At 47.7% G+C, this 17,707-nt stretch overlaps 9 protein-coding genes across 9 annotated transcripts, besides 2 other annotated features; 6 read left to right on the top strand and 3 right to left on the bottom strand.

The window, feature by feature from the left end:
* Positions 1–124: 124 nt before the first annotated feature.
* Positions 125–1,922, top strand: FPSE_08448 (uncharacterized protein; the record flags this gene model as incomplete). Its single annotated transcript, XM_009261566.1, has 2 exons — positions 125–266; positions 316–1,922. 2 exons carry the CDS (start codon positions 125–127, stop codon positions 1,920–1,922), a joined length of 1,749 nt encoding a protein of 582 aa, XP_009259841.1.
* Positions 1,923–2,447: 525 nt separating this feature from the next.
* FPSE_08449 (uncharacterized protein) lies at positions 2,448–3,526 on the top strand (the record flags this gene model as incomplete). The annotated part of the gene is made up of 4 exons (XM_009261567.1): positions 2,448–2,531; positions 2,607–2,833; positions 2,883–3,079; positions 3,279–3,526. The coding sequence occupies 4 exons, from the start codon at positions 2,448–2,450 to the stop codon at positions 3,524–3,526; spliced, it is 756 nt and encodes a 251-aa protein (XP_009259842.1).
* A 139-nt stretch (positions 3,527–3,665) lies between these two features.
* Positions 3,666–5,139, bottom strand: FPSE_08450 (uncharacterized protein; the record flags this gene model as incomplete). The annotated part of the gene is made up of 2 exons (XM_009261568.1): positions 3,666–4,734; positions 4,787–5,139. 2 exons carry the CDS (start codon positions 5,137–5,139, stop codon positions 3,666–3,668), a joined length of 1,422 nt encoding a protein of 473 aa, XP_009259843.1.
* A 298-nt stretch (positions 5,140–5,437) lies between these two features.
* Positions 5,438–5,467: a repeat region.
* A 201-nt stretch (positions 5,468–5,668) lies between these two features.
* On the bottom strand, positions 5,669–6,487 carry FPSE_08451 (uncharacterized protein; the record flags this gene model as incomplete). Its single annotated transcript, XM_009261569.1, has 1 exon — positions 5,669–6,487. The coding sequence occupies one exon, from the start codon at positions 6,485–6,487 to the stop codon at positions 5,669–5,671; it is 819 nt and encodes a 272-aa protein (XP_009259844.1).
* A 757-nt stretch (positions 6,488–7,244) lies between these two features.
* FPSE_08452 (uncharacterized protein) lies at positions 7,245–8,430 on the top strand (the record flags this gene model as incomplete). Its single annotated transcript, XM_009261570.1, has 6 exons — positions 7,245–7,275; positions 7,331–7,375; positions 7,427–7,602; positions 7,657–7,851; positions 7,906–8,319; positions 8,374–8,430. 6 exons carry the CDS (start codon positions 7,245–7,247, stop codon positions 8,428–8,430), a joined length of 918 nt encoding a protein of 305 aa, XP_009259845.1.
* A 328-nt stretch (positions 8,431–8,758) lies between these two features.
* FPSE_08453 (uncharacterized protein) lies at positions 8,759–9,529 on the bottom strand (the record flags this gene model as incomplete). Its single annotated transcript, XM_009261571.1, has 1 exon — positions 8,759–9,529. The coding sequence occupies one exon, from the start codon at positions 9,527–9,529 to the stop codon at positions 8,759–8,761; it is 771 nt and encodes a 256-aa protein (XP_009259846.1).
* Positions 9,530–10,419: 890 nt separating this feature from the next.
* On the top strand, positions 10,420–12,244 carry FPSE_08454 (uncharacterized protein; the record flags this gene model as incomplete). Its single annotated transcript, XM_009261572.1, has 5 exons — positions 10,420–10,438; positions 10,542–10,748; positions 10,782–10,854; positions 11,264–11,332; positions 11,383–12,244. The coding sequence occupies 5 exons, from the start codon at positions 10,420–10,422 to the stop codon at positions 12,242–12,244; spliced, it is 1,230 nt and encodes a 409-aa protein (XP_009259847.1).
* Positions 12,245–13,466: 1,222 nt separating this feature from the next.
* FPSE_08455 (uncharacterized protein) lies at positions 13,467–14,100 on the top strand (the record flags this gene model as incomplete). The annotated part of the gene is made up of 2 exons (XM_009261573.1): positions 13,467–13,535; positions 13,588–14,100. The coding sequence occupies 2 exons, from the start codon at positions 13,467–13,469 to the stop codon at positions 14,098–14,100; spliced, it is 582 nt and encodes a 193-aa protein (XP_009259848.1).
* Positions 14,101–15,352: 1,252 nt separating this feature from the next.
* Positions 15,353–15,389: a repeat region.
* A 540-nt stretch (positions 15,390–15,929) lies between these two features.
* Positions 15,930–17,617, top strand: FPSE_08456 (uncharacterized protein; the record flags this gene model as incomplete). The annotated part of the gene is made up of 7 exons (XM_009261574.1): positions 15,930–16,139; positions 16,200–16,460; positions 16,517–16,621; positions 17,190–17,210; positions 17,243–17,261; positions 17,415–17,483; positions 17,550–17,617. 7 exons carry the CDS (start codon positions 15,930–15,932, stop codon positions 17,615–17,617), a joined length of 753 nt encoding a protein of 250 aa, XP_009259849.1.
* Between the last annotated feature and the right edge of the window lie 90 nt (positions 17,618–17,707).

Genomic DNA, 17,707 nt, shown 5'->3' with positions numbered 1-17,707 from the left:
ACTGTGAGTTTCTTTGATGTTTTATATCCGTTCGATTCCTCTAGATTTCCATCACCCCGCCTCAGTAACAATCGATTCAAACCGAATATCAGAACGACGAACAATCTCAGCACAGACAGTGACCATGACGGTGAAAAACACAACTCCTCGCCCAAGATGGCACCCTTCACCCACATATCATCTTAAAGCACCAAGAGGCTGGATCAACGACCCTTGTGCACCCGGCTATGATGCTTCCACTGGTACATATCACTTGTCATATCAATGTAAGTTCAAATCATCTCATTTCTCATCACCCGCTAACTTTGCCGCTAGGGAACCCCAAATCCTGCGATTGGGGTGACATCACTTGGGGCCATCTCACAAGCAGAGACGGTTTAACATGGAAGCAAAACACACAAAACCCCATTTTGGAACCCTCAGAATCATACGACAAGGAAGGTATCTTTACAGGCTGCCTTCACCCAACAGGTCTTCAAGGCGAGGAAGGCCAGCTCACAGTTATCTACTCCTCCATCACACATCTTCCCATTCACTGGACTCTACCATATACCCGCAACTGCGCTGGTCTCTCAGTAGCCACATCAAACGACGGGGGAAAGACGTGGCAAAAAAGCGAGCAGAACCCCATATTGGACGGCGAACCTGAAGGTGTTACTGTCACAGGTTTCCGAGACCCTTTCTTGGCAGAATGGCCCGCTATGGACGAGATGCGCGGTGAGGTAAGCATGTACGGCTTCGTATCAGGAGGTATCGTCGACGGTGGACCTACAGTGTTTTTATATGCTATCTCGCCGACCGACTTGACGCAGTGGACCTACCTCGGTCCTTTAGTCGACCTCCCCACCGGATATAGCCCCTCTGGTAAATGGGGCGGCGACTTTGGTGTTAATTGGGAATGCGTCAACTTTATGACCCTTCACAACGATTCCGAAGAGTGTCCGTTCATGCTCATGGGAACAGAAGGTGGATTGAAGCCCGGAGCGAAGGAGGGTGCTGAGCATTGGTCATTGTGGATGGCTGGATCTTTGGAGCAGACAAAGGAAGGACCCAGACTCAAGCCAGAGTTTGACGGTATTCTCGACCATGGATGTCTCTATGCCCCGAATTCATATGAGCATCCAATTACCAAGAACAGAATCGTCTGGGGATGGTTGAAGGAGGACGATTTAACGCTATCACGCCGCGAGAACAAGGGATGGACAGGATACTTTTCTCTTCCTCGAGAGTTATTCTTGTACTCTGTCGACAACGTCACAAGATCGCTTACATCACCACTTCAAGACCTTGGATTCATCAAGGCCACCAATAACGGAAGAGGGTCAAGTACGATTCAGACACTGGGTATCCGACCACTACCGAACTTGGAAGGTCTCCGACGGGAAAAGCCAGCATACTGGAATTCCATTGACAGCACTTTTGGTCTAGGAGGTCTCACCAACTCACACTCCGGATGTTGGGAGGTGGAAGCCACGATAAAGGTGTCACCAAACGATAAGAGCGCAGGATTCTGGATTCGACACAACAAAGACCTTACACAAGGAACGGCCATCTGTTTCTCTCCTGGAAGCGAGACAATCACAATCGACAAGAGCAAGTCAAACAACGAGACCGATATAGAAAAGGCCCCAGCATCAGGCCCATTCACTCTATTCTACTCCGACAGAAACGGTTCAGAGGAGCTGGAGAAACTACATTTGCGCATCTTCTGTGATGGAGATGTTCTCGAGGTATTCGCCAACGACCGCTTCGCTTTATCGACCATGGTTTACGCCGATTCAAAAGATTGCACCGGCATTAGTTGGTTCGTGGGAAGCGAAGGGTCCAGTGAGAGTGTCTTTGAGTCTGTTAAGCTATGGGAGAATATGAGAGAGGTGCTAGAGGTGGATGAGCCCGTTGTTTATGAACGAAGTCAGCTTTAATGAATGGCCACTATTCCCAATACTTGGAATAAAGAAATATCAATATTATTGTATAGTTTTGAAGAGAAAAGCACTCTCTTCGTTGATTAGCCTTGAGAATAGAATGAATCACTATCATAATAAACCCTCTCGCAATCGAACGTTGATCCTCGTCTTACCTGTACTGTGATAGAACTTGTGATGTGACGATACTGTGGAACTTGGAAGGCAGATTATGAAAGATACTGCTGTTGATGTTAGACCGAGGTACCTAGGTAGTTCTCAACGTTATCAAGGGGTGGTGAAGTTGACAGTATTACCATAAACGGAAATACCAGCACCCTCTCCACAACTCTGATGGATCAACCTTCTCGAATTAATAATTACCTACGCATGAATCATGAATATGACCCCGCCATGGATCACAATGGAACTGATGACATTATTCAGAGAGACCGGTATTATTATTTTGTTATAAATTCTCCCTCTCCGTCCTTCCTGTTGAGCATCAACACACATCACATCCGATCACAGTCTAGAACAAGCATGAAAGTCATAGCAGTCGCTGGCGGAACCGGAAGCGTCGGCAGCAGTATTGTCGATGGCCTTGTCGATTATGGCAAGCATAAAGTATTTGCACTTTCTCGATCGGTAATATCCCTCCATGTTCATGTTTCGTTCTCTGTGAGCTCATGAAGTTATCAGGAACGGCCTACAAATGGCGCAGTTAACTACCTCAAGGTAGACTATAGCGATGTCGACGCTACTACCAAAGCCCTTGAGGAAGCAAACGTCAACATCGTCATCTGTGCCATCGCTGTTATTTCGCCTGAGGCGAACCAGGCCCAGAAGAACTTGATCCAAGCAGCTGCGCAGTCACGTCCCACCGAGCGATTTGTTATCAGTAGCTTCGATGCGCTCCACATGAAAGAGTACGCCATCAGTGATTCTCCTTCCAACTTCAACTAACTTTGAACGCAGAGACGTTGAAATTGCTCCCTGGTGGGGATATACTTTCGAGGCGATTGACTTGCTCGAAAAGACAAGTCTTGTGTACACACGCATCGCCAATGACTGGTTTCTCGATTACTACGGCATGCCCCACTGGAAAACCAATCTTGAGCCATGGTTAAATGTTCTCAACATGGAGTCAAAGTGGGCAGCCATACCCGGTGATGGTAGTGTCCAGGCGAGCTTCGTTATCTCTCAAGATATGTCTAGATTCGTAGCTCGGCTAATGGACGTCGAGCATTGGGATCAGATTAGCGCCATTCGAGGTGTCACGCTTTCTTTGGATGAGCTACTGCAAATAGCTGAGAAAGCTCGAGGCAAGTTGTTCATCACTGGGCTGGAATCATCTTATTAACGAACTTCTAGGCGCCAAATTTGAGGTTGCGGTTGATAGTTTGGAAAAGCTGAAATCGGGAAAGATTTCCTTCTTTCCGGATTATCCACCTATTGGAATGGGAGATGGGGATGAAGCGTTTTTCGCAACAATCCATTACCTAACTGGCATTGGTCGCTATTTGGTACCGAGGGATCTCCCATTCTTGGACGACAAGTTCCCTGATTTAAAGGTTACCACGACTTCTGAGGTCATGGAAAGTTCATGGAAGGGGCAGTAATACAGTATGTTTGTTTCTAGAGTTTCTTATATAATAACAAGACTATTTTACAAAGAACATCACATAAACAGTTGTGCTAGTCAAATTGGATTGCTCCTAACACTGAGGCTTTTAAGAGACCATAGATTACTGGTCCATTTCATCCTATCAAGTTCTTCTCGGAAGCTTCCGGTCTCTTATCTGAGGAAGCCTTCTGCTCCTCCTTTCTTTGACTATCACCCAGTGACACACGTCTCCTGGCATCAACGTACATCATGTACTCCTCATATGTATGCGGCAGAACCTTGAGGTCCTTGGGAACAGAGAAAGTATAGTTGAATTGGCCAGTAGGCTTAGCAACTCCGTGCTCGACGTCACGGACCTTGCTGTCAACTCGCACATGGACACGCGTCATGGGGTTCTTCTCATCCGGGAAGCCAGGTTCGGTGCCATCTTCCTCCAATAGAGGAGGATCAGTATAAGCAACAGTGGCAGTCAGGTACAAGACGCTTCCAACTGGGACGGGATTGCGAAATGTGCAGGGATCAGCACTGATGAAAGTAGGTCTTGCGTGAGCGAAACTGGCCGCGCAACAGAAGGCAAGCTCGAATGTCTGCTTCAAATGGAATCCACCAAAGATCATCGTTTGATGTCTATTCCTATATTGCGGCTGCATGATAGCAGCTGTTGAAAGCTGCGTTTTTGACATGGCAACGACGTTGGATGGTTGGCGAAGGGGGTTGTTTGGATCATGGTAGGCGAGCTGCCTCAGCCAGATTTGGTGGATCAGTGCGGACTCGGCATCGTTAGGCTCGGTTTGCAGAAGCGAAGCCTTGGAGGTCTCTTTCTTGGACAGTGACTTTGCTTCTCCGGCCTTGAAAATCTTCTCTTCCTCGGCGTTGGTGGGCTCAAGCTTGGGAATGTTGACGGGCTTGCGCGTGTTGGGATCCAAAGCCACCATTGTAAAGGTGCATGTGAGAAGGACGTCTTCGGGTTTGCTTGGCTCGCCTTCTTCTCGGGCCTTGGCGACTTTGCAAGTGATCTCAACACTACTTCGACCAGAGGCGTACGTAACTTGGCCGCTGTACTCGAGATCACAGATTTCGGTGAGGGGATGAGCTATTGTGATTCGATCCAGGGCGGCGGTGACTGTGGTGACACCTGGGCCAGTGTGCTTGTAGACGATGATGCCAGATAGGGCATCGAGGTCCATGAACAGTGTTCCAAGTCTATCAGAGCAATCAGTATTTTATCACAGTGGGTGAAGGGAAGAATTCCTACCTGATGTGACCGGACGAATTAACGTATGTATCAGACAGCCAAGGGTCCTTTTTGAGAGGCAGAACGACGCGATGGTAGCTGTCGCTCATCTTCCTCGGAGTCAAATCGCGTTCTGTGGGAACATCATCGGAATTATGAGCCGGCTTTCCCTCCTGCTGTCGTTTGAAGGCCTCAATCCAAGGCAATGGCTGTCGCTTATCGGCCAGGCCCTGGAATACGCCATCAGTTCGTGGTGTGGCTGTGGTATGGAAGGTGTTGGCTCTGAGACCAGCCAATGCAGGGCTAGCGGGTCTGAGAGTATACGGCCGCTTTAGCGAGGCCAATACACTTCGTGCTTCCCTTCCTCTGAGCATCATGAATGAGTTGCTGATTGTGGTGAGGGCATGAATGAGGTTGAGAAATTGACGATGCGTGACGCAATGGCGCGTTTGGTGAAGCGGTGGAACCCGACAAGTCGCTGATAAGAAAGCGATAACAGATCTAAGAGTTGGAAGGAGAAAAGACAAAATTATCAAGTCATCTTGTGCAGCATACTAGTGGCAAGCTATGCGTCACTTATTTTGGCGCCCTCCAACCTAGCCGAGCTAACCTGAACTTCAACGGACGAAACCGGTTCTATAATCCAGACGCTAGGGATCCAAGACAAAATGCAATAAATAATAATAATAGAATTAAATTTAACAATTCTGTTTATATATACATACCATTTCTTAATTGAGATAGGTGCTTCCGAGTGTTGTTCGTGTCGATTCAGTGACTTGATCGAAGCAGCACCCATCACCACCTGCTTGAATCAACGTCTTTAGGTAACCTTTTAAATAGTGTAGTGATCGATATACCCGAATGCATACTTTCGCACAGCACTAATCCCCCTTCACCAATTTAAATCTCCAACTTGGAAACTTGCAACCACTTTTCGTCAGACTCAGCAAGAGCCTTGGCCGCCATCTGAGCATAAGGTATCGCACTAGGACCCAGAACAATCCTCAATGGTGGATCTTCAACCTCGGAAAGATGCTTGATAGCTTTCGCGATCTCTGACCCTTCGGACCAAGTCGACTTGTCTTCTCTAAACTTGATCATCTGACCCACAGTTTGCTGGTAAGGCTCACTGATTGTGGCAGCGCTGGTAGCAGTATCGGCCCAGTCAGTCTTGATACCGCCGGGCTCGGCGACAGTGACTTTGATGCCGAAAGGAGCAACTTCTCGGGATAGACCAGTCGAGAACCCAGCGACGGCCCATTTGGCACTTTGGTAGGCGACTATTCCAGGCGAGCCAACTCGGTCACCGATGGTCGAGACTTGGATGATGTGACCAGACTTTTGTTGGCGCATAATAGGCAACACGGCTTTTGTCACATTGACGACACCGAAAAAGTTGACATTGACTTGGGAATGGAATGATTCAAAGGATGTGTCCTCGACAGAAGACATCTCGGCGTAGCCTGCATTGTTGACGACCACATCGATGCGGCCAAACTTGTCGACCGCCTCTCTGACTGTTTCGCTGGCTTGCTGGGCATTTGCAACATCTAGAGCTGCCGCGAGGATCTTGCTGGATCCATATTTGGTGACCAGGTCATCGAGCTGTGAGGGATCGCGGGCAGTTGCCACGACCATGTCTCCAGCAGCGAGAATCTGCTCGACCAATGCACGGCCAACGCCGCGGGAGGAGCCAGTGACGAACCAAACTCGGGACATGCTGAATGGATTGGTATAACGTTGATGATTTTATTTCAATCGGGACTTCTCAATGAAGATGTATGAGATGTTTGTGATTATGTACTGAGATATCCTACGTAAAGAGGAACACCGTTTTAAATAGGTTGGTATATGTCTTACTACCGTACACAACCCAATCTCTTAACTCCATATAACCGGCCTGTACAACAACCAAGCATCAACAAAATCACTGTCTTCAAGTTGGGCAAATATTAAAGTGGCTGTGGGTTAAATGCAAGAGAACGGGTCTTTGTTAACTCCGGTAGCTAAAGGGGAGAGTTCCACTGGCGTGCATCAAGAACCACTGGAACTTCTCGCTAAAATTGGGCTAATTTGGAGACAAAGCTTCGTACTCCCTGAACGCGGCGCACTTGTAAGACAAACAAGGTTTGCAGTAAGCGGGAAATGGTCACCGGCTTACGTCCGCTTCGGACTTACTGGAGGAGTCGAGACGTTAGTATGGTAAAGAACAGTCTTTGCCTGCATCCTCGGTTCATTTTCGTTCTGATGGTGATAGAACAAATTTGTCTGTAGTGTAACACTATTACGGTCATTGGTTGTGGTCAGTCTTATCACCAGTTGCGTGCAGCATGCAGCTTACTAGACAGACCATGGATCAGCATTTCTCCCATGCGGCATTTCTTTCCGTCATGCACTCAACAAATTTGAACTAAGCCTTATTCTAACCCAAACAATTCAAACACCCCGATCATCAACACTCTTGCTACTGGGGGCCATGGCGCCACTCCAACCTATCGTGGATCCAGGTAAGTCAACTAGACTAGATCGCAATCAACATCTACGAAGCCAACAAACAGACAGCGCAGCAGGATTTCTACGACTTGACGTCGCCCGCTAGAAGATTAGGTACTACAATCCCATTAAATATTGCCACATGACTTACATATTGTTATTCAGGTCGAGGCAGGCACGCGATTGTGGTTGAGTGTCGCGGTCGGAACGATCGAGTGTACGCTATGAAGCTCTTCAAAGAGGACAGCCGTGACAGGATAGCCCGCGAGATTCGCATCCTACGATTTTTGGGTTTCGGTCCAAACATAATACGGATTGTGGATATTGTGCAGGGAGAAGAGGTTTGTCCGTCAATATCCTCTAACCGAACTACGGCCAATCTCATGGGTTTCTAGGGAGTCGACGTTGGCATAGTCCTCGAGTATGTCGAAAACATAGACCATAGGACTCTCTACCCTCGATTCACCGAGTCAGACATTCGATACTACACAAGAGAGATTCTAAAAGCATTGGATTTTGCACATACCCTAGGTGTAATGCATCGCGATATAAGACCCCAAAACGTGGTCATTGACCATGCCAACAAAAAGGTAGTGGCCCCCTCTAACTATTAAATGGCACTTGGCTGATGATACAATTGACAGCTTCGACTTATAGGATGGGGCTCAGCCGAATTCTGCAGCCCGGGGACCCAGCATGACTGCTGCGTAGGTCTTAACAAGCCACCCGAAATTCTTTTGGGCTATGAGCAATACGGCCGCAGTGTCGACATTTGGTGTCTGGGCAACATGCTAGCTTCGATGATTTTCAGGAAAGATCCCTTCTTCCATGGTAACAGCCTCCTTGATCAATTGGTGAACATCGCCAAGGTTCTTGGAACAGAGAAACTCTATTCTTTGGCTGAAGATCTTGGCATTGAGATGGAACCGCGAGAGCTTGAAGCTCTAGGTCATCGGGAAGAGACGCCTTGGGGGGCTTTTGTGGATAGTGGTAACGACCATTTGGCAACAGAGGAAGGCATAGATCTTGTCGACCGTTTACTTCGATATGACCCAATAGTAAGGAGAAGCGAATTACTTGTCTTATCTAGCTATGCTAACTTGAAGGATTAGGAACGTCTTACCGCCAGTCAAGCTCTTCGTTACCCATACTACAGGAGTGTGGATTAATTATCTAGGTTCAGAGAGAGGAGTCCATATGCAACATCTGACGTCTGATTTCACCTCATGGCCTTGTTTTAAAGAATGACAGTTACTGCTCTTGTAAGCCACTAATGTTTCGATGTCGGGAGTTCATGTATAGCATAGCGTATGATGCTTTTTTGTTGGTTGTCGCTTCCTTTCCCACCTATATTTCACAATGGCACTCAAACCATCATTCATTCCTTTTAGCAAAGTTATCTTATTCTGGCTTAACCTTGAGATTATAACTATAGTTTCTAGTGAGATGAGATGAGTCCCGCCCTTTGTAACACTTCTTTAGACACTACTCGCCTGCTTATTTACTGTTAAACGCTGCAATCGCATCCTCCAGAGCCTTGACAGTGTCATCGGGCTTACTCAACATTGGAGAATGACTACTCATAATCTCGCGCACAACTAAATCGGCTCCAGCCGTTTCCGCAGACTGCGCAAACATCTTCTGTACCTCCACTGGTAGATTCCTGTCCTCTCCAAGGATAATGTACCACACAGGCACATCTTTCCACCCTGCATACGCGACTTCGTATCCGTCAGTCACAGACGTCAACGCCTGATCGGTGAGCTTTCCCACCCAGTACTTTGCTTCGTCCTCGGGGAGGTCGTGGTAAAACATTTCGATTGGGTCGAGTTGGAGGGGCATCGTATTGTTCTCATAGTCGGCAGCCCACAATGGTGGAGGCTTGCCACCGATAGCTTCTAGGAAGGTCATTCCAGGAGCGGCAAAACCCGTTCCGATCAAGAAAAGACCGATAACATGGCCATTGCCTTTGTTGGATTCTGAATTCTTCCGTGACAAGCCCTTGATGGCACTAGCACCGACAGCGCCACCATAGGAATGGGCCAAGATAACAACATCCTGTTCCTTGGTGGTCTCTGCCATGATGGCCTCGCGAACGGCGTTGACATCAGTAGAGAAGTTGACCGAGGTGCTTGTTGATTGTGTGGTTGGGAGTGTGACTGGTATGCATTTATAGTCCTGAGCTTCCATGGCTGATACTACTTTGCCCCAGTATTCGGTAGTATGCCATGCTCCGGGGACAAAGACAAGGGAGGGCTTGCCTGTCATGATTAGGATGTCGAGAGTTTAGGATAGTAGTTGAAGAGAGTGAATGAATATGGAATGAGATATTTTGTAGATATATCGGTGCAAGGCAAAGTATATATATGTGTATATCAGATTTCGGGATGCAGTGTTCGTCTCGTCTATTTCGTTAAGAAGATACTTGGCTGCGGACTTCGGGATACATCGTCGCAATAACTTTGTCAAACGTGCCCCGTCGCTGCTGGTCTTCTCGATGCTTACTGGCCTCGACCCTGGGTACTTTTCCATTGGATCGTTAGAAGCCGGGTAGATAAAATATTTTAACAGTCCGAATCTCACAGTAAGCTCGACATTCGCCGCGTGTTACGAGAAGGACATGATGGCACAAGACTCGTCAACAGAATGGCATGATTGGTCAGAGCAGCGGAGTTTCGATTTCTTTCAGCTCGTCTACGCGTCTCAAACTAGTTTAGCTTCGAGTGCTAGTCTGCGAGCCGTCTGACAACCATTCCTATCCCTGAAAGAACAACTTTGTTTTCGCTAGTGGAGACTTTGCTAGACCAGTTCACCCTAGTAGACCATCTTCCTTACGTGCATATCACGCTGTCGGCTGTTAGTACAGTATCTAGTCAGACACAATCCTAGCAAACTTCAACATCAAGCCGGTATCGACAAACAATCACTCCCGGAGTTATCTCCAAAACTTATCAACGCCTCAACCTTTACTTTGCCAGATCTCCTCTCTCATTTCACAAAACTCTCCGCGATCGTCGATTATTCTATCCACAGTCATTAATCACATCCGAGTCCGAGAAAGTCATTCGGTATGAGTACAGCACCTACCAGGACTCGTCGACCCCACACGCGTAGCAAGACAGGGTGTCTGACGTGCCGAAAGCGCCGTGTGCGCTGCGATGGCGGGAAACCTACCTGGTAAGTCGGACTTTGATTTCCTGATTTGATTGTTTAGTCGAGGTATATCGACTCTGGTTGGTTGACTAATGCCATGCGAGTAGCGCCCGATGTATCAGTGCAGGACGAGACTGCGAGTTTGCGGACGCTGAGCTACCGCTACGTGATCGAAAGGCTGTCTTCCTGCCAGGGGAGCAAGCACCTTGGGTCGTTGACTCGAGCAGTCCACCTATGACTCTAGTCGTTGACTCGCCCTTTGCCAAATCAGTTGAGCCTTTTGACTGTTTGGGTCTTGATATGTCGTTGCGTTCAAGAGAGCTGCTTCATTATTGTAAGTGCGAGTCATGTTATACTTCAGTATTAGCACCACTAATAAGCTCAGTCCACCATAGCCATGACAGCTCTGATTTGATCTTGACCAAAGCCTCAAGAAACATGTACGTACCTCCACTCGCATACCCCAGCCAAATCTCACCCGTCTGTTTTGCAGCTTCACATCTGTTGCCCAGCACCCAGACGCCCTACGCGACACTCTACTCGTGGCTGGCCTACACTATGCATGGACTGTCGGTGATCTTCAGACATACAAAGCCACATTTCTCTTTCACAAAGTGTCAACAATAGGCATCTTGAACAGATGGTTGCAGAATATTCATCAGCCGGGATTGATGACTTTTATCCGGCATGTCTCCATCCTTTGTTTCATCGAGGCATGTCTTCCCTTTCTTTCACGTTCTCGAGGATCCTACCATGTTAACTTCCGTTTGTCCTAAAGGCCTCGTATGGAAACGTTGGTGATACCGCAGCTCACATCAACGGATTGACAAACGCTGTGAATCTGCTCAGTCCCCTTGACGATGACTTTGGCAACAGAACAGGACTCGACGAAGAACTTGCCAATAGATATCTCCTGCTGTAAGTTTTATCCAGAATATTCTTCTGTCCGTTCCTAGCTGACTGGGCAGTACGCATTACGCCGACCAAGGCTTCAAGGCTCGAATACTGGGCAGTGATTCCCTCAAGACTATGTTCCAGAACAACACCGCCGAGTTTTCGATGTTTGTGTCGCTCATCCGTCGTTGGAAAACACAAAACGTCGGGCATCTCGAAATGCGACTAAACGCCATGAAACTTTTGCCCTTCTTCTTCGCGGTTCTTCCTTCGTCGACTCGATTTCACAACATCGATGCATCGCCATTGATTGAGCATCTTCAACATGTAACCATGTCGACACAGACAGCTAGTGAAGACCGTTACAAGTGCGATCCGAGCTGGGAGTGGATTGAGGGTTCAGAGTCGCGATTGCTTTGTGCCACTATCAGTTCACACTTTTCATCTCTCTTCGAGGACGACATGTCCTCGTCTTCAGCTTCTATGAAGTACAGCATTTCGTGGTCGGGCATGTGCGCGGCGTCGAGCTTGTACATGCATAGTGTCCTGGAGCTTTGGGAGGGCGGCGAAGCCATGGACTCTGGTCTTTTGCGTCGGTTTCTTTGCATCATGAAGAGAGATCTCGAAGATACCCTAGGTAATCTAGGATCAGACGATGGTTCCGACTTTTGGTTCTGGAGAGCCTTTCTTGGCTTGTACAGCATCACGAAACACCAAGCCCAGTCATACGAGCCAAAGTTGGATGATCTGGCTGACGAATATCGTGGCTTTGTGGAGACGTGGAAGAATGTCACGGGATTAACACGGTGGGAAGATGTTTATCAACGATTGATCTCGGTAGCATGGCCTGATCGTCAGGGTCATGAACTGGAGCCGAGTGTGTGGGGAAGAGCGATTCAGTATGAATCGTCCGACCCATGGATTTATGCGGAGTAAGAAGAGGATGTTGCATGTATGAATTGTCGCAGTCAAAACTCTACTCTTTAATAGGGAATCTTTATCGAATTCCATTGATCAGCATGGATTTTATGCTATACACATAGCCAATAACCTTCCCTCGACACGAATCATATTCTAGGTTACTTACTACTAGAAAAGCTTCGATGTAGAACTTACATCATGATAGGGACTGCCTGTAATACGGATACTGCCCTATCCATCACGCAATTGCTCTCCGTATCAATGTCAAGGTTACAGGGTACAAGCACTGTTCGGCTAGGTGTGTCCTGTTGGCTTGCTCATGCCACGACATGCCAAGTATCTGCGCCGGTTTTCAACTCGGAAATAACCAATCAAAACAAAACTCAGTGAGGAGTTGTCAGGACATGGGCTGGTCAGATTTTGATTAGGCTGTTGAACAGCCAATTAGATCTTACCGGACCAGGTCCGCGATCCAAAAGTTCCAATATTTCGGAGCTTCTGCTCCAGACCCATGTTCGAGCACTTTTGATGCCACCCACCATCTTGTAACTCGTAAGAATAAGCACAACAGTCAGTCAATTCGAATGTTATTTTGAAGAAGCTGAGTATACTGAGGCCAGATGTATTAATATCCCATGTATAAGAGAAGCCATGTCCGAAATCGTTGTGTTGGTGGTCGGATCATTGAGTGTCGTCGGGAACATCATTAAAAGAGCTCATCAAGCAAATATGCCAGTCCATTCCTTCACGTGTTTACAGCTGCAGGAGCTTTTATAATGATATGATATGATCATATCATGAAGTTATCGAGGATATCGGTAACTGATAAGAGAGTAAGTAGGACGCGAGGTTTCGTATCACAAGCAACTCCCCGGTCAGATAACCATTCTACACACTTTACTCTACCAAATCTGGGACCCTCTCTCTCTGTACTCCGCAAACGTTATTGCACTAGAGGACTGAGAGCCATTTCAGGGTCCAAACCCTTCACTGCTTTCCAGGGGAAAACTTGCAACTGCGTCATTTTGTTCAAGGCAGAGCGTGCGGGTCGCAGTAAGGGTCCAGGGTCTTTTTGCACTTTGCCGGCAGGTTTACATCATACCTATGTCATTACGGGTCATTCCAGAAGATTCAGAAAGGATCCGATTGTCAAAAAGTCTGGCAATTGTTGTGATCGAACGTTCCATGACCTTTTTCCCTCCTGGAAACCCTTAGATCAGTGTACAGAACAGACAAGATGAACAAGCTCAGTCGTACGGGTCAGCAAAACTATTTCATCATAGCAAGATCGGCGACCCATCAGGACGTGGGTAGTCTCTTGTTTGTTGTTAATTGTCTGTGTACTCACGTGATTATAGGATCAGCTATGCTACCGAGACCCTGAGCAATTTGGCGAGCCACTTCACGATGTGCCGCTGTTCCAGACAAAGGCCACACCATCGAGCCTGATTGCAAAGCCAGATGGTCGAAACGCATACCATGTTCAACTTCACTTCGAATCACGTACAGAGTCGCATTCTCCAAAACCTTCGAAATTGCCCATCAAACCGCCGCGACCAAATCTGACGAGGAATCACATCAGCCGTTCGTGCTTGAGTGAGCAATCCGCCTCTGGCCGAGAGACCATATACTCGCGGCACGCCAAATCAGAGCCAGCCACGGTGTCTCGTCCAGACCGGTCTTGCACGCTTTGCAACGAGACAAATACTCCCAGGTGGCGTAAGGGACCTGGGGGACACCGAACCCTGTGCAACGTTTGCGGTTTGATCTATTCCAAGAGGCAGTCAAAGGGCAAATCTCTCATACTTCCTGGAGGGTACAGTCGTGGTACTCGCGACACCGTATCCGACGACTCCTCACGACAATCATAACTTGAATCGCAATGGCCATTCAAGTCCAAAGCAACCCCTGACCATGGGTCGATCAACAAACAAACGCCCGCACCAGTTTTTACCTACCGAGGCGTAGATAGATATGGTTCATCGTACGCTGATCTTGAGTCATGAGCTTACATGAAGGTGTCGGGACGGAAATCTTTTTCTTATCATTTTTGCGGCGTTACAGGGTTACTACGTGGGACAGATACTCGCGGCGCAATTGTTGGGGGTCATAACATAGCAGGAGTAATCAGCATCAGAATCTCATGAATTGGTTCGTTTTACATATCTCGAAAATATCGAACATTATTAAAAAAAAAATCACGTTAACGCAACACGGTTTCAGCTGCAATCCTCCAGGTTTTCGATGGGTCTTTTATCTTGTAGCCGCCAATTGTGAAAACAACAGCTCAACAAGTGCTTGGCGTTGCTGATTTGCACTAAGACGATGAAGTTCATCCGACGTAGCAGTCTTCAAAGACCCATCACCGTTTGAAACAACGGATGTAGTCCACTGTGGAGATTGTGTCTAAGAGCTTTGACCGGTTGAACTGAACTAGAGGAACATTATGGGCGAATTGACGTCGCGATACAGGCACAACAAGCTAGCAAACACACCAAGTGGGAGGACGAGTCCGACACTTTGGAGAGCTAATTAACTTTGGCGGCGGTAGTTTCTTCCCTTCATGGTTACTGTGTTGACTGCGATACAGCCAGTGGTTGGGCGCCATGGCTCAACCCCTCATCTACTGACAATAACCAAGTCTTGGTTCTCCTCGACATGAAATGCCGAGTCGACAAGCTGGCAAGTTTGCCTTGAACACACAGTGTCACATAATGGTACGCAGCAGAGGCGAATAAAAAAAATAAGAGGGTCGCACATTTCGGACAAGGTCATGTGTTGCATTTCTGTCTTCCGCCAGGCCGAAAGGGGTGGAAAGCACTGTGTTACACATGGGAAAACTCAGCCATAGACACTTGTACCAATGAGCTGCCAGCCCTGCCAAGGGCGTGAGGAGTCGTGGCTTACGCGTCGGTAATGAGGGCTGCAGCAGTCGCAGTCAGGTGCAATGCTTTCTGGGCGACCAGGCGATAAGGTGATATTACACGAGAGACAGGCTGGCACGGCACAGGAACGGCGATTTCTAGGTATGCAAGGAGCCTGGAATAGCTATCTTTATCATGCCAGGGTTGCTGCGAGGGTTAGGGCCTGAGCGTACATGAGACGAGCAAATATCTCGGAGCCAAAAAAAAAAGAAAGAAAAAAAAAAAAGAAAAAGAAACAAGAGGGCCAACAAGGGAGCGAGATACTGCTAGAGACTGTTGAGAGCAGCTTATCTATTCAGTGTGGTTGGGCAAATGATGAGTTTCACGTAGTGGCTGTGGTGCAAACTCAAATCTCGAGGGAGAAAGAATAGGATTGTGGGAAAAAAGGCATCGGATGTCTGGATGTCCGTGTAGAAATGCCATGCCGTGCCATGGCCATGCCGGTTACCCCATCTAAACAAAAGTCAATCAACCAATGCAAAGCTCACCAACAGGCAAAGCTCATGCGGCAGCTTTACTCCGGATGCCGCGAATGGACCCTTAATCAGGGTCCCTGCAGGTTTGCACCCAATAACGTAGTGATCGTCAAGGGTAGCCTGGGGCGAGATTGGCTTCTCATCATCACGCTCTAGAGCACCAAAGCAAGCCCTAGAGCTAGGTACTCGTACTCCAGTACTCTCTGTAGTAAGCGGGAAAAAAGAGGGGTGGGAGGGGGTATTAAGAAGCGCTCGATCCCAGGGTCCTCCCTTTGGTTTTGAAGATCGCAGTTCCCCCATATGTCCCTCTTCATTATGAGTCCCATGATGAAACAACCGCAATCCCTCACCAAGACGAGCAATCCCGCTTTGATCCGCAGAAGACGCGAGCGCAGTCACTCTCACGCTGTCGCTCACCCCTGTCACGTCGATGTTGACACTCTCGAGTCAAGCATTTTTCCGCCCCGAAGATGTAATTTCGCCCGGAAAGCCCCCGGTTCCAGCCATCGAGTAAGATTGCCCCGCATCTTTATTCATCCGTTGCACAAAAAGTGACTTATCCCGTCTTAGATCCGATACAGCGTTCAGGATGTCCAACACACTGGATTGCCTCTCTGCGATGTCGTCTTATTCCAGAATGCAGGCATTCCGAGCCCCTTGGCCTGCAAACCTGCGAGTCTCAGTCTCTCACAACTGAAGGCGGGCTCGCGCGCCCCATCTTCGCATACACCAGCCACTCCAGCGTGTTCCATCAGATCTCGTTCTGCCAGAGCTGGAATGAGGGATACGTATGAAGCCCGCACGTGGCGAAACAGACTCAGACGGCATTCCGTAAGATCCAGTCCAGCCCCGGTTAGATCAAAGACATATTTACTAACCCGCAACAGAGATCTCCCAGAGCACTCGAATCAAATCCATGTTGCACGTCCTGCTTCACAAAAGAAACTCCCAAGTGGCGCCAAGGTCCCTTTGGATCACATACCCTGTGCAACGTATGCGGCCTCCTCTACGCCAAACGTGAAGCCCGAGTGCGATCCGTCATGGTTCAAAGGGAACTTGACAGACTCTCCCACGTCTTTTAAGTCAACGCGACTGCGACCACTGCTCTGCGATTACGGCTTTGTCTCTTTTTTTTTTTTCGTTTTATTTGTTACATGGTGATTCCTCGGGTAATTAGTCTTTTTTTTGGGGTTTACGTGAGTGATGAGGCGAATGGTTTCTATACCCCGGCGCAGATTTAGGGACGGCATTTTGTGAAAATTACTCGGCTGGCTGGCTGCCCAAGTTCCATTGTCAAAATGGCGTTTTTGGGCAAAAGATAATGATCATTTTGGATTTATTAGCGCAGATACCTCATCCACGGTTACGAATAGGATTTGCACTTTTTCGTTGTTGACTTTTGACTTTTTGTACACGTACATACTAGAACACTTTAGATAGTGCTTTAGCTAGATGTGAAGTGATAAACATCTGTCGAGTTTCAATCTTACATCATTGTTATGTGATACAACCTTTCATCTGTCCTGTGAGATTGTTCAGTAGACTTGCTGTTTGTATCAGACGGGTATCTATTGTGTCAACGTATGTTCACTACCTACTAACAAACAGTGCAGGTTCAGGGTAGCTTCATTAGTCAGTTTGATGAGTAATCATTCTGTCTGGTGTTTAGATTGCCAATAAGCAAGTGGGAAATAGCACGGACACTGTGGTCTCAACGCCACGAAAATTTAGTTAGCATCATGAATTTTCATCATGATTTTCCCCAACAATAGAACATTAAAACAGGGAGTTTTCACTGCAAAAAGAATCTCGTTATTGCTCCTAATTATGTTGGGTTTTGTCCGAGTGATAATGGTATGACATCCTCGATAAAACACGAAGGAAGGGCGGAAGGACCTGCTTATTACTATTATTCTCTAGTACATGTTTGTTTCTCCATGGACAAGAACAAGACATCGATCGTTCAGTACCAGGATTCGAAGTCGTGATCTGGAAAAAAGGTTATACAATGGGGGTCCGTACGGCCCGACTGGGAGGCAGCCTCCACTTTGAAGCACGCAATTTGACTTTGACATGTC

This window comes from Fusarium pseudograminearum, chromosome 2 (genome assembly GCF_000303195.2).
Source record: "Fusarium pseudograminearum CS3096 chromosome 2, whole genome shotgun sequence".
NCBI classification, from domain to species: Eukaryota; Fungi; Ascomycota; class Sordariomycetes; order Hypocreales; family Nectriaceae; genus Fusarium; species Fusarium pseudograminearum.
Note: the sequence above shows the minus strand (reverse complement) of the source record. Positions and strands in the feature narration are given on the sequence as shown.